At 36.8% G+C, this 20,561-nt stretch overlaps 1 protein-coding gene across 1 annotated transcript in view; it reads left to right on the top strand.

Annotated features, from left to right (window-relative positions):
• The window catches only part of LOC121367394 (ubiquitin carboxyl-terminal hydrolase 19-like), a 50,300-nt gene extending 31,788 nt beyond the window's left edge, over positions 1–18,512 (top strand). Inside the window, exons 22-27 of the mRNA XM_041491547.1 lie at positions 1,009–1,109; positions 1,870–1,912; positions 2,228–2,303; positions 5,897–6,049; positions 6,639–6,805; positions 13,387–18,512. Coding sequence (XP_041347481.1) covers positions 1,009–1,109; positions 1,870–1,912; positions 2,228–2,303; positions 5,897–6,049; positions 6,639–6,805; positions 13,387–13,745 — 899 coding nt within the window. The 3' untranslated portion in view covers positions 13,746–18,512. The remainder of the gene's footprint in view (positions 1–1,008; positions 1,110–1,869; positions 1,913–2,227; positions 2,304–5,896; positions 6,050–6,638; positions 6,806–13,386) is intronic.
• The last annotated feature ends 2,049 nt before the right edge of the window (positions 18,513–20,561 follow it).

Here is a 20,561-nt window from a genome sequence, read left to right as displayed (position 1 = left end):
TGAGGTTAATTAAAGATGATTAATGAACTGATTGAAGTTAATTAAGAGTTTTAATGAACCCTGAATAAATGAAATTAAAGATTTTTAATGAACTGTTATTAAATGAAGTTAACCTTTACACTACTAGAATAATTTTTGACAAAAATCACGTTGATTGGGTACAAGTTTATAATTTTTGCTCACATGTATTCACTTAAAATATTTTAGAAATACATAAAATAAAGTTCATATTTGAATCATTATAATTATTTTCGTGTGTTTTTGTAATTTTTATAATTTAGATCAGTTAATGTTGATTAAAATTAGACAAAAAATCGAAAAAGTCTCGTTTACTTACAGGCATTTGTGGCCAGCTATCCAGTATTTATGTCCATTATTCCCAGTAACTAGTTTTTTGACCAGAATTTATTTTTTAAATGAACTACGATTCACATCCTAATATTTGGTGATTTTCGTTGTTGGTAAAATGATCAAATCTATTATCAAATTAGCTGTCACAATCAGCTATTGATTCCTCAAAATGACTGCGACGTTCCGCCATTGTTATTTATCAAAAATACTAAACGAAAACGACTTTTTCAGCTAAAAATTCCCAGGTATTTTACATTGAAAAACAAAAGCTGCCATACTCAGACTTAAACTGTTTTCTGTTCTATTATTTCCGGTGAGTGTCATGTGCAAAACGTCAGGAAATGTGAATTGGGGAATGCACTGTATATGATGTACAGTATGTCGAATGGCGTGACGTCGCCTGTAGTAGTCACAAGGTTAATGAACTGATTAAATGAAATTTTTAATGAACTATCTATAACTTTTTATTATGGTAAGAAAAATCTCTAGCAATAGGTTGTGAAAATTAGTTGCTTATTTTATCTATCCCTTTACTCCCATCTATATTTTGTGTGTGGAAAAAGTGAAACGTGAGTGCATTTCATATTAGCTTGAAAAGTACTACAAAAAGTTTGCATTGATTAAAATTGTAAACTTTGATCTTGTATCTACTTTCAGATGACGATCCTCTTGACCTGAGTTTGAGGAAGTACCTTTCGATTGACTGGATAAACGTCGACAAACTGCCGTCATACGTCTTAGTGCAGTCTAAAGAACTGGTAACAACAACCAACTCTTCAAGCAGCCCTTACACTTTTGTTTGTTTAACAATACCACTAGAGCACATTGATTTATTAATCATTGGCTATTGGATGTCAAACATAGAGGAAACCAGCTACATTGTTTCATTAGTAGCGATGGATCTTTTATATGCACCATATCACAGAGGGAATAATACATATTGATCACGACCTTTGATATTTTAGTCATATCACAGAGGGAATAATACATATTGATCACGACCTTTGATATTTTAGTCATATCACAGAGGGAATAATACATATTGATCACGACCTTTGATATTTTAGTCATATCACAGAGGGAATAATACATATTGATCACGACCTTTGATATTTTAGTCATGGTGCAAAAGCTAGAGCAAGAAATAGTTCATTGGTTCCACAGATGGGAATCGATCCTAGACCGACAGTGCCTCAAGCCCTAGCTAGTGTTAGCAGTTATAAATAAAGATGCTTTGGGGATAACATACCTTTAAACAGTGTGTTTTTTTAACAGAAAGTTCTCATTTGATTGGAAATATGTTCTATTTGACAATAATCCCCCCACCCCCCAAACACCCCACCTTGATTATGTTCATGTTAAAAGCATAAACATTTTTATTTCTGTTAAATATTTAATAGTGAATGCTATCTTAATTTGATGGTATTAATTTTTTTACCATTATTACCATGCTAATGTGATTGTATAAACATTATCTTTTACTTGTGACTTAATGCTTGAAACTATTATTTGTTACAGGAAGCAGACAATGATGAATCAATGCAGACATTATCATCAGATGGTAACGTATTTACAATGAAATGATGTTGTTAGGACAGTTAGAAAGTCAAACTAATTGTTCACCAGAACATAGCTGCTTAAGCCCTTAAGACTAAAAACATTAGCTATTATGATATAGAAATATACTTTAAACTCGTCTAATATTTGTGGTACATAATATAGATTAAAAACTTCTGTGTTCCAAAACAAATGATTTATTTCAATGACACATTTTTTCAACATATAATGAGCATTAATATTTTTATATTAAATACAGTGAATACAAAGAAACGCAGAGCGGCTTTGTGTAATATGGTTTTGTGTGATTGTATTTCAGAGGTCAGTCATATCACACTGGAACAATGTTTGGAGCTGTTCACGGAACCTGAAGTTCTCAGCCCCGATGAGGCGTGGTAAGAATCTGTTTGAGTATTCAACCAATTCTGGCTCTTTCAGAGGAACGAAGTCCACACGATTTCCAACTCTTTGGATTTGCCAACATATATTGCATCTACCACTCCCACAATCAAACGTTCCTCCTACCCTATGCTCTCACCAACTAGTCTTATTCTACCCTCTCCCACCATCAAACAGTCCTCCTACCCTCTGCTCCCACCAAATAGTCGTATCCTACCCTCTCCCACCATCAAACGGTCCTCCTACCCTCTGCTCCCACCAAATAGTCGTATCCTCTCCCATCATGAAACGTTCCTCCTACCCTCTGCTCTCACCAACTAGTCATATGCTACCCTCTCCCATCATCAAACGGTCCTCCTACCCTCTGCTCCCACCAAATAGTTGTATCCTACCCTCTCCCACCATCAAACGGTCCTCCTACCCTCTGCTCTCACCAAATAATCATATCCTCTCCCATCATGAAACAGTCCTCCTACCCTCTGCTCTCACCAACTAGTCATATGCTACCCTCTCCCATCATCAAACGGTCCTCCTATCCTCTGCTCTCACCAAATAATCTTATCCTACCCTCTCCCACCATCAAATGGTCCTCCTACCCTCTGCTCTCACCAACTAGTCTTATCCTACCCTCTCCCATCATCAAACGGTCCTCCTATCCTCTGCTCTCACCAAATAGTCTTATCCTACCCTCTCCCACCATCAAATGGTCCTCCTACCCTCTGCTCTCACCAAATAATCATATCCTACCCTCTCCCATCATCAAACGGTCCTTCTACCCTCTGCTCCCACCAAATAGTCGTATGCTACCCTCTCCCATCATCAAACGGTCCTCCTACCCTCTGTTCCCACCAAATAGTCGTATGCTACCCTCTCCCACTATCAAATGGTCCTACCCTCTCCCACTACCAAATAGTCGTATGCTACCCTCTCCCATCATCAAACGGTCCTCCTACCCTCTGTTCCCACCAAATAGTCGTATGCTACCCTCTCCCACTATCAAATGGTCCTCCTACCCTCTCCCACTACCAAATAGTCATATGCTACCCTCTCCCATCATCAAACGGTCCTCCTACCCTCTGCTCCCACCAAATAGTCGTATCCTATCCTCTCCCACCATCATACGGTCCTCCTACCCTCTGCTCCCACCAAATAGTCGTATCCTATCCTCTCCCATCAAACGGTCCTACCCTCTGCTCCCACCAAATAGTCATGCTACCCTCTCCCATCATCAAACGGTCCTCCTACCCTCTGCTCCCACCAAATAGTCGTATCCTATCCTCTCCCACCATCATACGGTCCTCCTACCCTCTGCTCCCACCAAATAGTCGTATCCTATCCTCTCCCATCAAACGGTCCTACCCTCTGCTCCCACCAAATAGTCATGCTACCCTCTCCCATCATCAAATGGTCCTCCTACCCTCTGCTCCCACCAAATAGTCGTATCCTACCCTCTCCCATCATCAAACGGTCCTCCTACCCTCTGCTCCCACCAAAGTCATATGCTACCCTCTCCCATCATCAGAAGGTCCTCCTACCCTCTTCTCCCACCAAATAGTCGTATCCTATCCTCTCCCATCATCATACGGTCCTCCTACCCTCTGCTCCCACCAAATAGTCGTATCCTATCCTCTCCCATCATCAAACGGTCCTCCTACCCTCTGCTCCCACCAAATAGTCATATCCTATCCTCTCCCATCATCAAACGGTCCTCCTACCCTCTGCTCCCACCAAATAGTCGTATTCTATCCACTCCCATCATCAAACGGTATCCTATCCACTCCCATCATCAAACGGTCCTCCTACCCTCTGCTCCCACCAAATAGTCGTATCCTATCCACTCCCATCATCAAACGGTCCTCCTACCCTCTGCTCTCATCAAATAGTCGTATCCTATCCACTCCCATCATCAAACGGTCCTCCTACCCTATGCTCCCACCAAATAGTCGTATCCTATCCACTCCCATCATCAAACGGTCCTCCTACCCTCTTCTCCCACCAAATAGTCGTATCCTATCCTCTCCCATCATCATAAGGTCCTCCTACCCTCTGCTCCCACCAAATAGTCGTATCCTATCCTCTCCCATCATCAAACGGTCCTCCTACCCTCTGCTCTCACCAACTAGTCATATGCTACCCTCTCCCATCATCAAACGGTCCTCCTATCCTCTGCTCTCACCAAATAATCTTATCCTACCCTCTCCCACCATCAAATGGTCCTCCTACCCTCTGCTCTCACCAACTAGTCTTATCCTACCCTCTCCCATCATCAAACGGTCCTCCTATCCTCTGCTCTCACCAAATAGTCTTATCCTACCCTCTCCCACCATCAAATGGTCCTCCTACCCTCTGCTCTCACCAAATAATCATATCCTACCCTCTCCCATCATCAAACGGTCCTTCTACCCTCTGCTCCCACCAAATAGTCGTATGCTACCCTCTCCCATCATCAAACGGTCCTCCTACCCTCTGTTCCCACCAAATAGTCGTATGCTACCCTCTCCCACTATCAAATGGTCCTCCTACCCTCTCCCACTACCAAATAGTCATATGCTACCCTCTCCCATCATCAAACGGTCCTCCTACCCTCTGCTCCCACCAAATAGTCGTATCCTATCCTCTCCCACCATCATACGGTCCTCCTACCCTCTGCTCCCACCAAATAGTCGTATCCTATCCTCTCCCATCAAATGGTCCTACCCTCTGCTCCCACCAAATAGTCATGCTACCCTCTCCCATCATCAAATGGTCCTCCTACCCTCTGCTCCCACCAAATAGTCGTATCCTACCCTCTCCCATCATCAAACGGTCCTCCTACCCTCTGCTCCCACCAAAGTCATATGCTACCCTCTCCCATCATCAGAAGGTCCTCCTACCCTCTTCTCCCACCAAATAGTCGTATCCTATCCTCTCCCATCATCATACGGTCCTCCTACCCTCTGCTCCCACCAAATAGTCGTATCCTATCCTCTCCCATCATCAAACGGTCCTCCTACCCTCTGCTCCCACCAAATAGTCATATCCTATCCTCTCCCATCATCAAACGGTCCTCCTACCCTCTGCTCTCATCAAATAGTCGTATCCTATCCACTCCCATCATCAAACGGTCCTCCTACCCTATGCTCCCACCAAATAGTCGTATCCTATCCACTCCCATCATCAAACGGTCCTCCTACCCTCTGCTCCCACCAAATAGTCGTATCCTATCCACTCCCATCATCAAACGGTCCTCCTACCCTCTGCTCCCACCAAATAGTCGTATCCTATCCACTCCCATCATCAAACGGTCCTCCTACCCTCCGCTCTCATCAAATAGTCGTATCCTATCCACTCCCATCATTGTGGCCCATTAGCAGAGTGAAAAAACAACAATTTTTGTTTAAAGAGTTAACAGGGAACATACAAGTATGTGTGAACAGAGAGAGGGTGAGGGTAAGAATAGTTTTGAGTACAGGGAGTCGGGGCGAAGGTAAATGTGTGGAACATCAGGAAATAACAACAACACAACAATTAGGAAGAACAATGGTAATTAAGTTAAACTTTGATTGGGCTAATTTGAGAGCCTGTTTAATAACAATTGTTGTGATTACAGGTATTGTCCACGGTGTAAGAAACACCAAGAGGCGACCAAACAGATGTCAATCTGGCGTGTGCCCCACACGCTGATCATTCAGCTCAAGAGATTCTCCTTCCGAAACTTTATCTTCCGAGACAAGATCGACAAGATGGTCCAGTTTCCAACACGGTATGTCATTCAGTTTTATATATAACCCTAACCCTAACTGAGACAAGATGGTCCAGTTTCCAGCATGGTATGTTGTTCAATTTTATATGTAACCCTAACCCTAACCAAGACAAGATCGACAAGATGGTCCTGTTTCCAACACGTTATGTCATTCAGTTTTATATATAACCCTAACCCTAACCGAGACAAGATGGTCCAGTTTCCAACACGGTATGTCATGCTTTTGTGAGTCACAGTTTCTTGTTTCAAAATACATACATTTTAGTTTTTTTGTCACTGAGAAAATAGCATTCATTGTTAACACAAACAATATTATTGAATGATTTAGTGCTTACTACTGTATATCTTTGCCTATCAGTCAATATCGGCTATATGCTAAGTCTCCAGTTTCAAGTGTTAAAAATGTAATTTTTTATAGACCGGTAAGTATTTCTTATTTTCACCAAATCATCATACAATATTTTTATAGCCATTACTTTTATTTATTTTTATTTCTATATCTATTTATTTATTTTATATTTATTTATCAAATTTTCTTTATTTTTATTTTAATATTCACTTTTATATATTTTTATTTTTACATGTACAGAGGCCTTGATTTGTCCAAATTTATTCTGGGCCAGCAGCAGTCGGACCAGGCCCCACCGATCTATGACCTGTATGCGGTGATCAACCACCACGGGGGGATCCTCGGGGGACACTACACGTCATACGTACGGTGTGCGGACACAGCCGACTCGCTCAAGAGTGAAGTCGGTAAGTCACAGTTAACATTTGAGAAAATATCAAAGTTGTTAGGTTTTGTTTTAGTTGGTAAGTCCTGATTAAGGTTTGAGAAAATGTTTTCAAAGTTTTTGTTTTGTTGTTTTTGTTATGTTTTTAGGTATTTAAATTATTTACATTGATGTTGAAATGACCACAGTACGATATGAATAGATCAAGACAAGACAAGACAAGATATTTATTAAGCTATTGAGGCTACATGACCAAGATAATTACAGTAGATTCGCATTGGCTCGAACACTGTTGGTGCATCAAAGTCTGTTCGACCCATCGGGTAATTCGAACCATGCATTCAGCTGTTGTCAGGTGCTTCTGTAACACAAAAATAATTAGACAACCTCGCATATTTCAGTAAAACCGGCTTGGGCGAGATGGTCCGATTGACTCATAACGAAGTCGCCGTCAAAGATGAGATGTTTGTAACAATTATTTATCACCGTTAAATAAACAAATAACAAAGACGTATATTTATTAATTTTAAAAGTTGTTCTTTATTATGCTGCTGTAGAATCTTTTGCGACATATTGACAACGTTGAGAAAATACGGAATATCATATGAAATATGATTGACAAAATTATATAATAGAGAATATATAAAACTGGAACATGATTGTCATCATTCAAGAAGTGGTAATACAATGATAATAGTTATATTTTTAAAAAGTCAGTGATCACAGCTTGTTTGGCACAATGGTTTTTAAAGTCATCTTTTACAAGTTTGTTATGCACAAAACCAACACTAATTCACTGCCCGCTTTTGTTTGGAAATATCCTCGTAGTATATTGGTACGCTTCAAAAGCTTCAGTCACACTCTGTTCTTTGATATCCTGTTCACTGCCGCCTACCATCTCATCGTCCATCTCGTCGTCATTCTCTGCATCCAGGTTTCTTTCAAGAAGCACATCCTTGAGAATGTTGTCATCTGTCGTTACTGTACATGTCGGAATATCAAGGTCTGCATGGATGAATTGTTGGATATCTCTAATACAGAGTTCTGCCAGGCATGCTAGAGGCTCGTCGTTGTCATCTTCATTCACAGTCGTGGCATCCTTAGAGCTGGGAACAAACTTGGCATCACGGAAACAATTGGTTTTGTGTCACCTGCTGCATCAAATACATTGCATCCAGTACCGTAATTAGCACGTCTGTGTTTCTTTCTGCTGTGTCAAACTGCTTCATGATCACAAGTCGTTTGTAGTGGCTTTTCAGGTTGTTTATCACATCTTGGTCCATGGGCTGTGTTTAATTGGTTGTGTCAGGTGGCAAAACGATCAGCCCAGTTGCTTTCAGACCTTTCAGTTTAGGGTGGGCGGGACAGTTATCCGCAATCATGGCTATTTTTATACCATTTTCCATTTTCCAGCCTAACTAACCATCGAGAAAACATTTCCCCTGTCATCCAGGCTTTTTAATTACTTTCATACTTGGTTGGTAACGACTTCACCCCCTGAAATCACTGTGACTTGCCAATTACAAAAAGAGGCAGTTTATCACTGCCATCCATATTTCTGCAAACAAGGACAGTGAGATGCTTTTTACTTTTTTTCCCCAACCATGACATTGGACATCTTTAAACTTGAGAGTTCTGTCTGGCACTAGTCTGAAAAAAATGCCCGTTTCGTCTGCGTTATAAATGTCAGCTGCCTCAAATCTTTCGAGGATATTTGACAGTCGATGTTCCCATTCTGACATTTCTTCCGAAGATGAATCTGTGGCATTGTTTAAACCATTCCAACCACCCAACTGATTGCTTGAAGTTAGCACACCCCAAATGGTCAGGAAACTGTTGAACTTTTTCTGAGAGAAGTGGCCCAGAAATGGGGATAACTCGGTCTCGCATGGTAGTAAACCACTTCAACATTACTGATTCTAGCTCTTCAAACTGACCTACTCTCATAATATTTAGCTTAGGGCCGAATTTTGTATACCCCTCTTTAATGGCACCCGCCTTTTTTATCCACCCTGAAAGAGTATTATTTAGGGACATGAAACATTTTTGCTACTGCTGTTTTTGATTTCCACCCTTTTTCTAATTCCATAATGGCCTGGTATTTTAGTTCAGTAGTTTTTGTATCTCAACGACTTTTGGTTCCACATTTTCATAGTACTGATCCAGGTTGGTGATAAATATTACCTATGACTGGGAACGGAATTTTATAGAAATCGTGTGGGTGAAAGCATTTACTCAAAATTAAGGTGCATGAAACACAGGAGACCGTTTACCTGTAATTGTTGCAGTCAATACATTTCATTGATCTCTCCTGTACTTCCAAGTTAAAAACAAAATATGCTAACACTCATGCACAGAGTAGCGATTAAAATGATTAAAGTAAACCTGCATGGTATGCCTAGGCTCATCGGTTGATTGATGTTACATGCAAGGTTCATTCATCTAACGATTACCGCTTTGCAATTGTCTGTACTTGAAAGATAATTACCGATAGGTGCTAAATAAACAACACGATAAGCCGGCATATGATCTAGAATTAATTCGTTCCACTTAAACCGGCCTCGGTGGCGTCGTGGGTAGGTGTAAACCACTTGCACCGACCAGTGATCCATAACTGGTTCAACAAAGGCCATGGTTTGTGCTATCCTGCCTGTGGGAAGCGCAAATAAAAGATCCCTTGCTGCTAATCGGAAGAGTAGCCCATGTAGTGGCGACAGCGAGTTTCCTCTCAAAATCTGTGTGGTCCGTAACCATATGTCTGACGCCATATAACCGTAAAATAATGTGTTGAGTGTGTCGTTAAATAAAACATTTCTTTCTTTCTTTCTTTCGTTCCACTTAAAGATTTAATTCCGAATTTATAATAAGTTACTTAGTGACTGGCGTGAAAGGGTCGATGAAAAATTACTACAAATTTTTTTTTTCATATTTCTTCGGATAGACTTAGCCGTTTGAGCTAAATATTATTTAATTTTACAGTTTGGACCAATAAACTGGTTCGAGAGAAACTTCTGTTTCACCCTAGGGGTATTCAACCAATCGGCACCAAAATAAAAAAGTTTAATAGAGAAAAATCGGAACTTTGTTCTTGGTTCGAGAATACCGGTAGGTTCGACCGTTGGGAGTTCAAGTTGTGTACAAATTACAATACATATTCAGTTTAAAGTAGCAGATTTCTCTTTAAAACAAGGCTCTTTCTTTAATACACTTAAATTGTATTTTGGTTGGAAATCAATAAATAAAAACAATACATATTCAGTTTAAAGTAGCAGATTTCTCTTTAAAACAAGGCTCTTTCTTTAATACACTTAAATTGTATTTTGGTTGGAAATCAATAAATAAAAACAATACATATTCAGTTTAAAGTAGCAGATTTCTCTTTAAAACAAGGCTCTTTCTTTAATACACTTAAATTGTATTTTGGTTGGAAATCAATAAATAAAAACAAACAAAGTCTTGAAGGATTTACTATAAAATATTCTGTTAACAAATATTTCCTGCTTAAACATTATATAAATATAGACATACTAAAAGAAAGTATCTTCCACTTGAATGAGATTACATTTTATACACATAGTTTCATTTCAGTCTATTACTGGATTATATCTGCTTTTCTGTATTTTTAATTTATATCACAAACACCAAAATTTTGAAAACAATTCTCAAGAAATCTTTATATTGTGACAAATATAATATATACTTTTCTGTTTCTAAAAGAGATTTATAAGAAGAATATGCCTTTAAAAAATTCGAAGAATTAATTTTATCATGCCAGGGTTTAAATTTGAAAATGAATGTCTTTATGGTACAAAGCTGGACATATATAAATGTATACATTCTTGAGCAATCCAAACATAAGAAAACCCTGTTTGAAGTAACAGTGTGCTTACATGTGATACCCAATTAATTTTACCAGTTTCATCATCACATTTCAACATATAACAAGCTCTGGGATATCTGGATGAATCCATATGTAACCATTTACACAAATATTTTATACAAAGGCTAAAGTATTGCACCTACAAATGATCTCTACCTATTTCCCCAAGCACAGCAATTGATGATACTCTCTTTGAAACTCCTAAATGCCTTTTACAATTGATTCTCGATAAATAAATCCCCATATTTCAGAATCGTATAATAAAATAGGAGCTATTTTAGTATCAGATATATTGTGGACAATACCATAGTAGAGTATCTCTTAAATAAAGTAAAAATCGGAAAAAAGGGTTTACTCACTTGAATAGATAAGTCTTGCAAGCCTTCGATCATTTCAAACAAGAAGAGAATGTTATACCAACATACTTATAATATGACACAGTTGTTAATTGAATGCCCTTATAAAACCACTTCTCGTTACATCTTAAGTACCTATCATTTCTAAATACAATTACCAGGTATATTAGATTTATCAACATTAACTTCTAATCCCCATTTTATACAAATCTTTTTAGAACATCAAGCTTTTTTGCAAACCTATTACTATATCATCAATAAGTACACCATCATCAGCAAAGAGAAGCATTAGTATATCATTAATATTTTCATTCACAAAAATTCATCTGAGATTACTATTATTCATCTCATTTATAAATTCATTAATAAAAATTATAAACAAAACTGGACTTAGCATACACCCTTGATGGACACCACTAGATGTTGTAAAGGGATATGTCCTAACATTCTTTACTCTAACACAAGCTTTTACTTTTTCATACATATCTTTTAAAATGTTAAATATTTTATCTTGAATACCCCTTGTATGCAACACATACAGTAACTTTTTCCTATCTACAAAGTCAAAAGCTTTGCGAAGATCAATAAAAGCAACGTAAAATTGATGGCTAGGTTTTCTAAGGTATTTTTGATACAGCATCTGAATTGATTTATTGTGGAGTAATCATTTCGGAAACCTGCCTGTGCTTCATGGATAATATTATTAAATTCAACCTAGTCCTAATGCTAGTTTCCAAAATAGAAGTATTTAATATTCTAATACAACTTTCATATAACCCTTTTTTCGATTGGTTAATTTTTGTGATAAATCGGACGATAGATGTACGCTGTCATGGACAAATTCCGAGAACTCGTCCGATATGCTGTCACTTAACCTCATGTGTAGTATTTTTGTTAGTACATTAGTTCCGTGTCTTCCATTATATTTAAACGTCGTTAGAAACAATTTGCAAAAATATTACTAACTTCAGATGAACATTATGTTATTGTTGTTATTTTGTTATTATTTTGTGCCATTATAATTTTTAACACTTCGTTAGCAGCAATGAACACCAACCCTACCAGAGTAATGTCCAGTCCCTGATCGATCGCAGCAGTCAATTCGATCATGTATCTTATTGCCTGCTATTCTAGTCTGTGTTCCCAAAATGGCACAAGCAGGTTCATCAGAAATAATTATATCACAATCTGAAGTACACCATTTTTGTTTAAAACATACTTTTTGGAACAGTAAAATTGATAAAGAAAAGATGGAAATGACTATGGATTTTGTAAACTTAATTTGAAACAACAATAACTGCTTTAAAATATTGCAACATTTTGAAAAACTCATGTAAATAATACTTTTCATTTCATAATTGAATATAATTTTATGTATTTATAAAAACATTAAATAAAAATATGTTCAAAATTAATCCAGACGATTGTTCAAAATAATTCAATATGAGGTTGAAACACCGCTTCACAAATATGAAGTCCAGTCATATGCATATGGTTTGCAACAAAAATTAACAGCAAACAAAAATATATTTTTAGTGTATCCTGTATCAAAATACAGACTACAATAGTAATAATAGCCGATGATAAGATAAAAAATCAATGTGCTCTAGTGGCGTCGTTAAATAAAACAAACTTTACTTTTACAATAGTAATAAATTTGCCTTGGCTTCACTCCTATGTCAGTGACATCATTTCAAAGGAAAGAAAAAAATATTACGTTATACTTTTACTTATTACAAGCGTTTTACTCGAATATCGTTAGTAAGGAGAATAGATAAATTAGGTTTTAAAGATTTGTGGGATTGCTTTAATAAAAACACAATAAAATTTCTTACAGATACTCCTAATAGGTGTATTATTAGAATAGGGATAATATCACTGTGTTTCGTTGTTCACTATAAGGATTTATTACAAAATGTTTGGATTTAGGGACTTAACTTCGTCTCGTCCCCAGATCCGTACTTTGTAATAAATCCTTATAGTTAATAACGAAACACAGTGATATTATCCCCCAAGTGAAATACCTCTAAAATTATTTGGATAGATGTGTAATATCTTCTTTCTTAAACCATGGAATATGGAATGGGTGTAGCTCAGTGGTGATACTTTCACTGAGGTGGCAGGGATCGTAGGATCAATCCATCCTTTTGGACCCACTGAATGATTTCACATTCCAATCATGGCTATATTAACAATTTGTTTTGCTGTTTGGCTGTAAAAATGTACATAAATAAAACATCTCAAGTTTCCTATGTAGTTGAATCAGGTTTCTCCCCTGAATTACTTTCCTCAATACCTGTACAAGTTTTATAATGACTGTTAAATTATTGATTAGCCCCCACTCTATACGAGTTGTTTGTATTTCAGACTGGCGGCTGTGTGATGACAGTAGAGTGACTCCGGTCGGTAATGAGAAGAATGTAGTGACTGCCGCAGCGTATGTTTTGTTTTACCGACAGAGGAACAGACCTGCACCGGTCCCGGCCTGTCTGAGAGAACCTGCATTGCCGTTGGAGACCGCCCAGAAACCAGAGACAGACCGGTCACCTTGTGAAAACAAGACACAGGTCAACCAGTCAAAGACAGAGAAACGGGATGTAGAAAAGGAAGAAGAAGGTGAAGTTGAGCGAGACAAGAATGAATCTGAGGAGGAGAAGACAACTCTGATTGACAACAAATATTCGGATGCGGAATTTACCTACACTGACATGGATGCGGTGGATTGATGGAATTTTGGTAGTGGGCCTTGTCCACAAAAGTAACATCAATGGAATTAAACAACTAGTGGATTGATGGATTTTTATTACTGAGTCTTGTCCACAACAATTACATCCGTGGAATTAAACAACTAGCTTAAAGTGCTTTTTAGTAGCATCAACCACCTATTAATATTTCTGGGGAAGTTAATTTTACCCCAGTTATGGACGTAAAAGCAAACTAAAATGAAAAGGTGGTGTTGAATTTTACTTACAAGAGATATTTCGGTATTTGTCTTCCTTTACGCTTAATAATCTTCTCAATTCTCTTTAAAGACATAAGTTCTAGTGTTGTGTTTTGTCTGACAAAATGCTTAGTTTTATTTTATTTATAGTTTTTGATTTAACTTAATGGTAGTATAAACGAAAGGTTGGTCGGTAAATGTTTCCTCTTACAGTCAGTATTCAAGCTGTGACATGTACTACACTGGGTTTCTCTTTGGAGGGTGTGGGAGACGGATGTGATTGTGGGCAGGAGACATGAATATAAAAATACTACCAGTTGTTACTATTTGAAAAATAGTATCCAGTGTGTAGGTTTCTTTTACATACAATGATATGTTGATGTAGGCCACAACTGCAATATGTTTATTTTGTATCCAGTGGTGAGTTCCTGTGTGTTTGACACCGTACAGACAGGGCCTATATTTTTGAAGCTATCTTAGCACTATGAAATCGTAAAACCATTGTAAGCTATGAAGTCGCTATGCTTTTACGATTTCGTAGCAGTAAGATAGCTTTGAAAATCCCAATACTCTTATTTGGTATTTGTGTGTACGATTCAACTAGCTAACCTTGGTGTAATGTTGGACCAAAGTGTCTGTGATTCCCAGTCAGGTAGCCACACGTTTTGACCCACGAGTACAGAATGACAGTAAGTGCGTCACCGTTTCACACATGGACTGGGGATGTTAACAGTGTCAGGTTATACTCGGAGGAGAAATAAAAAAACATTATTTTATTTCATAACAATTGACCAAGAGCAGCAGGACATGAACGGCATCACTTTTGATGGTTGTAGAATCTGTACGTTTGGTTTGATCTCATAGCAGCTCAACATTTTACAGTTTTTGCATTTCATTTATTATTTTACTTGTGGTTTGTGTGGGTGTGTTTTTGAGTGTGCAGTATTTTTTTGGTGTGTCTGTCAGAAGAATAAAGATTGGCACAGATGTCACTTTCTGATTTCCAAAGTTAGAAGTGGCCCTAAGGTCATCATTTTGGTCTTTACTTTCAAGGTCACCGATACATCAATTCCTGAGATATTCATTTTCATTCTGATCAAATGTGGGTGGTCATTTTACATTCTTCCTAGATCTTTGACGGATATTGAACCAAAAAACCCCAGAAAGAAATAAATTCCTTTAGATTGTAAATATGTAACTATTTTTTAATTCTTTCTTTTATATTTTGTTTTGACATTTGGATCATACTTGTGCTGGGGTGTGAATACTGTTTACATTTACTTTTTAATTTTCCAAAATAGATGTCACTTGCTTTAGATTTTGTGAAAGTCATTATTACAGTTTTAGTTATTTTCTTACTCTTTTGAAGCAAACGTCATGGGTGTCTTTAAATTATGTCTTGTAGTAAATGGTTGCCCGTTTAAATCATTGCTTACTTTGTTGAATTATTATGAATTTCTTTAAAACGTTTGTGTTTGTGGAAATGCATCACTGTAATTGTAAATAATGTAAAGGTAATGAACGTATCTGTAAATGGGGGTTACAATGGTATTGAAATATTTTTTATGGAAAGTGCTAATTACTGTTGCAGTGTTTGGGTCAAATAATATTTTCTTTCAAAACTTCAAAAAAAATTCCATACAGTGAAACTAGTTTGAATTAATTGATCATTATATTTGACAGAAGTATGAAACAGTATACGTGTACATGCTTCATTTAAGGTTTAAAACCAATTTGCACCAGCCGTAAATCGGTGACAAGATTATTTTTTAAATGTGTAATGAACACATATTTTTAAAAATAAACTAAATATAAACCTCAGTTTTAAGGTTTCAGTCTAGACACTAAAGTCTATTAGCTTTTTTTCACCATTTTCAACAATGTTAGTGGTAGTTCAGTTGGATTTGACACAAATATAAAAAAAACAAAAACATTAAATGCCATTAATAATTATTTGATTTTAAGTGATTAATATTTATGAGCAAATCAGCTATTAAAAAAAGAAACTGTATGCAGGGCAGTTAATAAACAGTTTTTAAAATGGTTCATATAAATACTGGGGGTAGTTGATGGGAGTTTGAAGGGGCATGTTCATACACATAATGAGGACAGTTAATCATCATGGGAGGTTTGAAAATGGGGACATATAAATAGTAAGGCAATTGATGGGAAGTTTGAAGGTATGTTTATATAAATACTAAGGGTAGTTGATGGGAGTTTGAAGGTATGTTTATATAAATACTAAGGGTAGTTGATGGGAGTTTGAAGGTATGTTTATATAAATACTAAGGGTAGTTGATGGGAGTTTGAAGGTATGTTTATATAAATACTAAGGGTAGTTGATGGGAGTTTGAAGGTATGTTTATATAAATACTAAGGGTAGTTGATGGAAGTTTGAAGGTATGTTTATATAAATACTAAGGGTAGTTGATGGGAGTTTGAAGGTGGCGCATGTTCATACACATAATGATGGCAGTTAATGGGAGTTTTAAAAATGGGGACCTGTTCATACACTCAATGATGGCAGTTAATGGGAGTTTTAAAAATGGGGACCTGTTCATACACATAATGATGGCAGTTAATGGGAGTTTTAAAAATGGGGACCTGTTCATACACATAATGATGGCAGTTAATGGGAGTTTTAAAAATGGGGACCTGTTCATACACTTAATGATGACAGTTAATGGGAGTTTTAAAAATGGGGACCTGTTCGTACACATAATGATGGCAGTTAATGGGAGTTTTAAAAATGGGGACCTATTCATACACATAATGATGGCAGTTAATGGGAGTTTTAAAAATGGGGACCTGTTCATACACTTAATGATGGCATTTAATGGGAGGTTTGAAAATAGGAACATGTTCAGATTCAAGATAGGGGTTTGGTCACATACTGGGAGGTTTGAAAATGGGTGTTTGAACATCTATATAAATAGTGATTGATGTTAGCAATGGACAATAAGATATTTAGGAATACTTACTGGTATGGTCCCATGGAAAACTTCACAATATTGATTGTACATGTATATGTATTCTGAGACATTTTTAAATAAGTTTTTCCATCAGACTGAAATACAGATCAGGTGAACAGTGAGAAATAAAAGTATTTTGAGAATATGGTTTTCACATCTTTGTGTAGCAATTTGGTGCTTGTATTTAAAGAGTGTGGATTTCTATTACCAAATAACAATGGTAAACCTGATGTACTGGGGGAGTGGAGAACTTTTTAAATATTTGTTTTTAGTGATGCATCGAATAATATTAGACAATCATTGCGAAGTGATCAATTTTTATTTCATACATCTCGTACCTTACTCCGAGCACCACTTTATTTGTGATTACAAAAACAAAGCCACATTTTATTGTCTTGTTAAAGTGCATGTAGAGTAAAAGAGCATAAATCCAATATTTGTGTTCCTCGTTTGTACTTAAACATACGTGTAATGTGACCATGGTTACAGGTGGGTCATTATGGTCATGTTGTACAACATCTGGCATATATTGGTGTTGAGAAATAAAAAAACTCCAATTTTTTCACTTTTATTGCTTATCAAGAAACACATTTGTTGAGATTTCACAATAACATTTTGTACCAAACACTTGAAACTCATCACCATTATTTTCATCTCTCCTGAGAAGGTAAGATATAGGTTGTTACATTTTTGGTGGTAGCCACTTCTGGGTTTAGTGCTATATTTCTCACAAAATACAAGTCATAGACCAGTCAATCAGTGATCATAGTTGCACCTGTCGATATTGATCTCAATATGTATTAAATATTAAAAGTTCTTGAATTAAGAAAACTCAAAGAAACATATTATTTTACCTTAAAAAAAAAAGTCATTAAAAAGTAGCTCAAAACATGTTTATGATGGAAGAGATGTTCAATTCCACAAAATTCTTGCCATACAAATGGGCTAAAACATCTGACATTTGATTAACAAGAACTAGCTTAAGATAGAAGTTTTGCCACAACTGAAAAAGTAACAACTATATTTCACCTTTTTAAATTCATTGACACAAGACCAACATGTTTAAATTTACTTCCCTTGACATATATATATATATATATATATATATATATATATGAAATAACTTTGTATTTATAGAGTGAACCGTAATTTGTATATCTAATACTGGTCATTCATCCGAGCAGTGCAATAAAATTAACTGTAATTTTACTCCAGTCTCCATCAAGTAAGATGAAAACTGTTTCCTATTCTGCACTGTTCATGTTGTTGTCCCTCTCCAGAAGGAAAGATGTTGTTTTATACGTACCCTTTGTCATGTTGTGAAGTTTGCGTTCATTTATAACTGAAGTTAAACTTGGATATGTACAGAAGCAAAACTGTGTTATTGAGGATTTTGCTGGTATATTGTTATCTCTAATATACACTTTGTTAAAATGGCAGTTATTTTCTCTAAGTAATTAATGTAATGAAAAAACAAAGACAATAGATCAAATTTGATATAGTTTCAATCATGATTTTGATTTGAACAAGAGTGCTGATAAATATTGCCATTAATGGAATAAAATATGGAAAAAACCCCACCTAAAGCATTTGTCCTTAATATTTTGTATTTAGGAGATGCCCATCTGGGTTTCTTGTGGTTTTTTTGAAGGGTGGCATCATCTAATTGATGGTTGTTAGTTGATGACCACAAAGTGTCACCAAGTGAGAATATTAGCCCTCCATTAATTTTGGTGGAGAATCTTGCTGTGAGTGAATACATGGAAACTCTGTTTACTGTGATCCTTCACTTCACCTTGGTACATTGTAGAATGAACAAGTTTTTTTGTTTTTTAACAACACTGCTAGAGCACATTGATTTATTAATCTTCAGCTATTGGATGTCAAACATTTGGTAATTTTTATATATAGTCTTAGAGAGGAAACCTGCTACATTTGTACATCAGTATCACAGGGGTGGGATGTAGACCAGTGGTAAAATGCTCGTTTGATGTGCAGTCGGTCTGGGATCGATCCTTGTTTGTGGGCCCATTGGGCTATATCTCGTTCCAGCCAGTGCACCACGCTGGTATAACCAGAGTTCGACAAATCCGCTAGCCCGACGCCCGTGGCTAGTGGTTTTTAAGTTCGGGCTAGTGAGAAACGCAAAACCACTAGCCCCTGTGGGCTAGTGGTTTCCCCCCTCCTCTCGTCATCGCTCGATCGTGTTTTTTTTTCTTTCTTTCTTTCTTTTTCTCTCGGCTGAAATTTCGTTTAATAAATTTGATTGTGACGTTTATCATTGAATAATATCAACAACGCAATGAGTATATAATAATAATCCACTTGAGCTAGGTCTGCAAACTGCAGTAACATGCTATCTCTACATCGTCACAGTTACAGCATGCATTGTTTACCTTTCCCTTTCAAGTTTCTGGCACAGGAAATAAAGTCTAATGACATGCGTGTTTTGATTGGTTAGACACGTCACGTGGTCGTTAATCTCGCACATGTTTTAGGCTAAGAACTTGGAAATCACCAATCGCGACGACAGGTTAATCTCAATCAAGTAAACCCCAGCCATGCTTTGAATTTCAGTGTTTGTTTTATTTGCCTATTGTTTTCTAATTTAACACTTCGCTAACATGTGGTTATCGGCAATCAGGAAAACAATTTACTTTAATGGTAACCGCATATGCAATGACTCGGCTTGGCCTATTACGTGTAGTGGTTTGGATAATACGTCACAGCTGCCGATACAAGTTAATACCTTTTTTGTTCATCAATTAACAACGGATTAGATGTCGCCGTTATATTCTTTTGATATCGGTCTGACACGGAATAATGCCCTGTATTTGGCATCACCGTTCCTGGCGACATAAATAGTAGGCCCTAAATATATAACCAACTACCAAATACACTGAACCATCTATTACCGTGTGTCACACTGTCGTACCCTCATTTAAATTTAATTATTTTGATAGTGTTTTTAGATACCAACCAAGAGTTTGCTCAATTATTTTTCCCTGGGGGCAGGGCAAAAACAAAAACGGGACAATGACGATGGATCACACTTGACAAAAGACAAAACGTACGACACGACAAAAAACTGAAAGTTACAACATGATTTAAGTTTTTGTTTTATTTTACTGTTATACTCGTAAATGTGTAATGTTACAAAAATTATATAAAAATCCAGTTATAATTGATCAGGAATTTGGGCTAGTGCTTTATCTTGGTGGGCTAGTGGTTTTCACAAACCCACTAGCCCTGTGGCTAGTGACTTTTCAAAATATTTGTCATACTCTGGTATAACAAAGGCTGTGGATTGTGCTATCCTGTCTGGGGGAAAGTGGATATTAAAGATACCTTGCTACATTAGGAAAAATGTAGCAGGTTTCCTCTGATGTCAGAATTACCAAATGTTTGACATCCAATAGCTGATGATTAATTAATCAATGTGCTCTAGTGGTATCATTAAACAAAACAAACTTTAAGCCAGGGATCTTTTATGTGCACCATCCCACAGGCAGGATAATATATGGCTTTGATTTACCAGTCGTGGTGCACTGACTGGAACGAGAAATGGCCCAATTGTTGTAGGATAAAGTATGGTAACCAGCCAATCAAAACAGTTGATTCATTACCGT

Source organism: Gigantopelta aegis, chromosome 3, assembly GCF_016097555.1.
Source record: "Gigantopelta aegis isolate Gae_Host chromosome 3, Gae_host_genome, whole genome shotgun sequence".
In the NCBI taxonomy this organism is placed as follows: Eukaryota; Metazoa; Mollusca; class Gastropoda; order Neomphalida; family Peltospiridae; genus Gigantopelta; species Gigantopelta aegis.
The sequence above is the reverse complement of the archived record's forward strand: the minus strand, read 5'-3'. Positions and strand labels throughout refer to the sequence as shown.